This window comes from Aplysia californica, unplaced genomic scaffold, assembly GCF_000002075.1.
Source record: "Aplysia californica isolate F4 #8 unplaced genomic scaffold, AplCal3.0 scaffold01262, whole genome shotgun sequence".
NCBI lineage: Eukaryota > Metazoa > Mollusca > Gastropoda > Aplysiida > Aplysiidae > Aplysia > Aplysia californica.
The window spans coordinates 144,426-146,427 of record NW_004798532.1 but is presented as its reverse complement, the minus strand read 5'-3'; the positions used below and the strand labels follow the sequence as shown (position 1 = coordinate 146,427).

General features: G+C 44.3%; 1 protein-coding gene across 1 annotated transcript in view; it reads left to right on the top strand.

Annotated features, from left to right (window-relative positions):
• Window positions 1-19: 19 nt before the first annotated feature.
• LOC101846550 (atrial natriuretic peptide receptor 1) overlaps window positions 20-2,002 on the top strand; it is a gene marked incomplete at its 5' end in the record, with an annotated part of 41,090 nt that continues 39,107 nt past the window's right edge. The window contains 2 exon segments of the mRNA XM_035973472.1: window positions 20-155; window positions 597-688. Coding sequence (XP_035829365.1) covers window positions 20-155; window positions 597-688 — 228 coding nt within the window.

Genomic DNA, 2,002 nt, shown 5'->3' with positions numbered 1-2,002 from the left:
TATATTTTACCCTCCCCAGGTGAACAGTTTTGTGGGAGCCTTCCACGATGCTGTGATCCTGTACGCCCTAGCTCTGAACGAGACGATAGAGGCAGGGGGCAGTGTCACCGATGGCCACGAGATCACCAAACGGATGTGGAACAGGACTTTCCAGGGTGAGTACGTTTGGAGAGGAAGTGCATTCGAGGCAAATAGAGGGGGATACAAGAGGGGAGAAGAGGGAAGGAGAGGGGAGAAGATGGGATAAATAAATGATATTGGATGAGATTCAAATATAGAGAGAGGAGAGAGAGAGGGGGGGGGGGAGTAGTAGTGTCACTGGTGGCCATGAGATCCACAAACGTATGTGGAACAGGACTTTTCAGGGTGATTACGATGGGAGGATGATGCAACAACAACAGCATCATCATCAACAACAACAATAACAATAACAACAACAACAACATCATCAACATCAACAATAACAAGTGACGTAAAACTCGTACTAAAACGAAAAACTCAGACTGATTTTACTAAAAATTAAATAGATTTTTAAAAAATAATAAAATTAAGCACTATATGTTTCACTGACGCCATGGTATCAATACTTTTCCCAGGTATCACGGGTACAGTGAGTATCGATGAAAACGGGGATCGAAACGCCGATTACTCTCTCCTGGATATGAACCCCGAGACGCATAAGTTTGAGGTAAGTTTAAGAGGGTAATCGATAGACCCATAATTTGTGCATAATGTGTTTCTCTTTGCGATTCTCTTATTCATCGGATCCCCCCCCCTTCCATCTATCTTTTCCTCGTGGGTGGTTGGTGGGTGCTCTAGTGTGGTTTATTGCTTCTTCTTTCCTATCAAACATCTATCGTCTTTATCTCCCCTCCTTCTTTTTTGTTTGTGTTACTCTCTTGTAACACCTCAAATCTTTGCCAATTATAATAATGACGTTATTGTGTTGCGAGTGCCGTAAAACACTTACTAAAACTAAAACTATCTATTGTTCCTTCCTATTTTCTTCCCCTCAATCCTTTTATTATTTTTTAAAAACTTTATTCCTTCTTTTCTACCATCCTTCTTTCTTACCTTCATTCTGTCTGTGCTCTCTTCTTTCATTGTTTTCTTGCTTTAATCGTTCCTTTCTTTGTCCCTACAATTCTTCTCTTCTTCCTTGGTTTCATTCTTCATTCCTCATTCCATTCATATTTTCTCTTCCATCTTTCTTTCCTTACTTCTTTTTTTTCCTTTCGTTTTTCCGGTTTCCTTCTTTTTTCGTTTGTTCCGTTTTCCTTGTTTCTTTTCTTCCTTCTTCCCTCTCTTCCTTCTTCCTTATCTTCCCTCTTTCCTCTCTCCCTCCGTTCCTGTCACCCTTCTTCCCTTTCTCACGTCTTTCCTGTCATCTTTCTTCCCTTTCTCAGGTCTTTCCTGTCTTCCTCCTGTCTTCTCTCCTTCCTTTCCTCTCTTCCTTCTTTCCTGTCTTCCTCCTGTCCTCTCTCCGTCCTTTCCTCTCTTCCTTCTTTCCTTTCTGCCTCCTATCCTCTCTCCCTCCTTTCCTCTCTTTCTCCTTTCCTCTCTTCCTCCTTTCCTCTCTCCCTCCTTTCCTCTCTTCCTTCTTTCCTCTCTTCCTCCTTTCCTCTCTCCCTCCTTTCCTCTCTCCCTCCTTTCCTCTCTTCCTTCTTTCCGTTCTTCCTCCCTCTCCTTTCTACCTCATCCCCGTTCCTTCCCCCACTCAAGCCAGCCCACAGAACCAGTAACCAGAATTCGCACCAAGTGAAAAAACACACATGCCCTGACCAATCCGATCCCTTAAGACGGCGGCCATTGATTATGAGGGAAGAAGGGGGATCACTCCGGGAACACAAAGTCTCCATTCGGAGTTCTGGCGGAGTTATCTCCCCGCCAAATCTGATGAAAGTGAACAGTGAAGATCGATGGAAATGGAAGGGAAAATTGTTGACCTGTGGTCCCAGTTCGCTCCCCTCCCCCTCTCCTCCCTCCCCATCCCCCCTCCCCC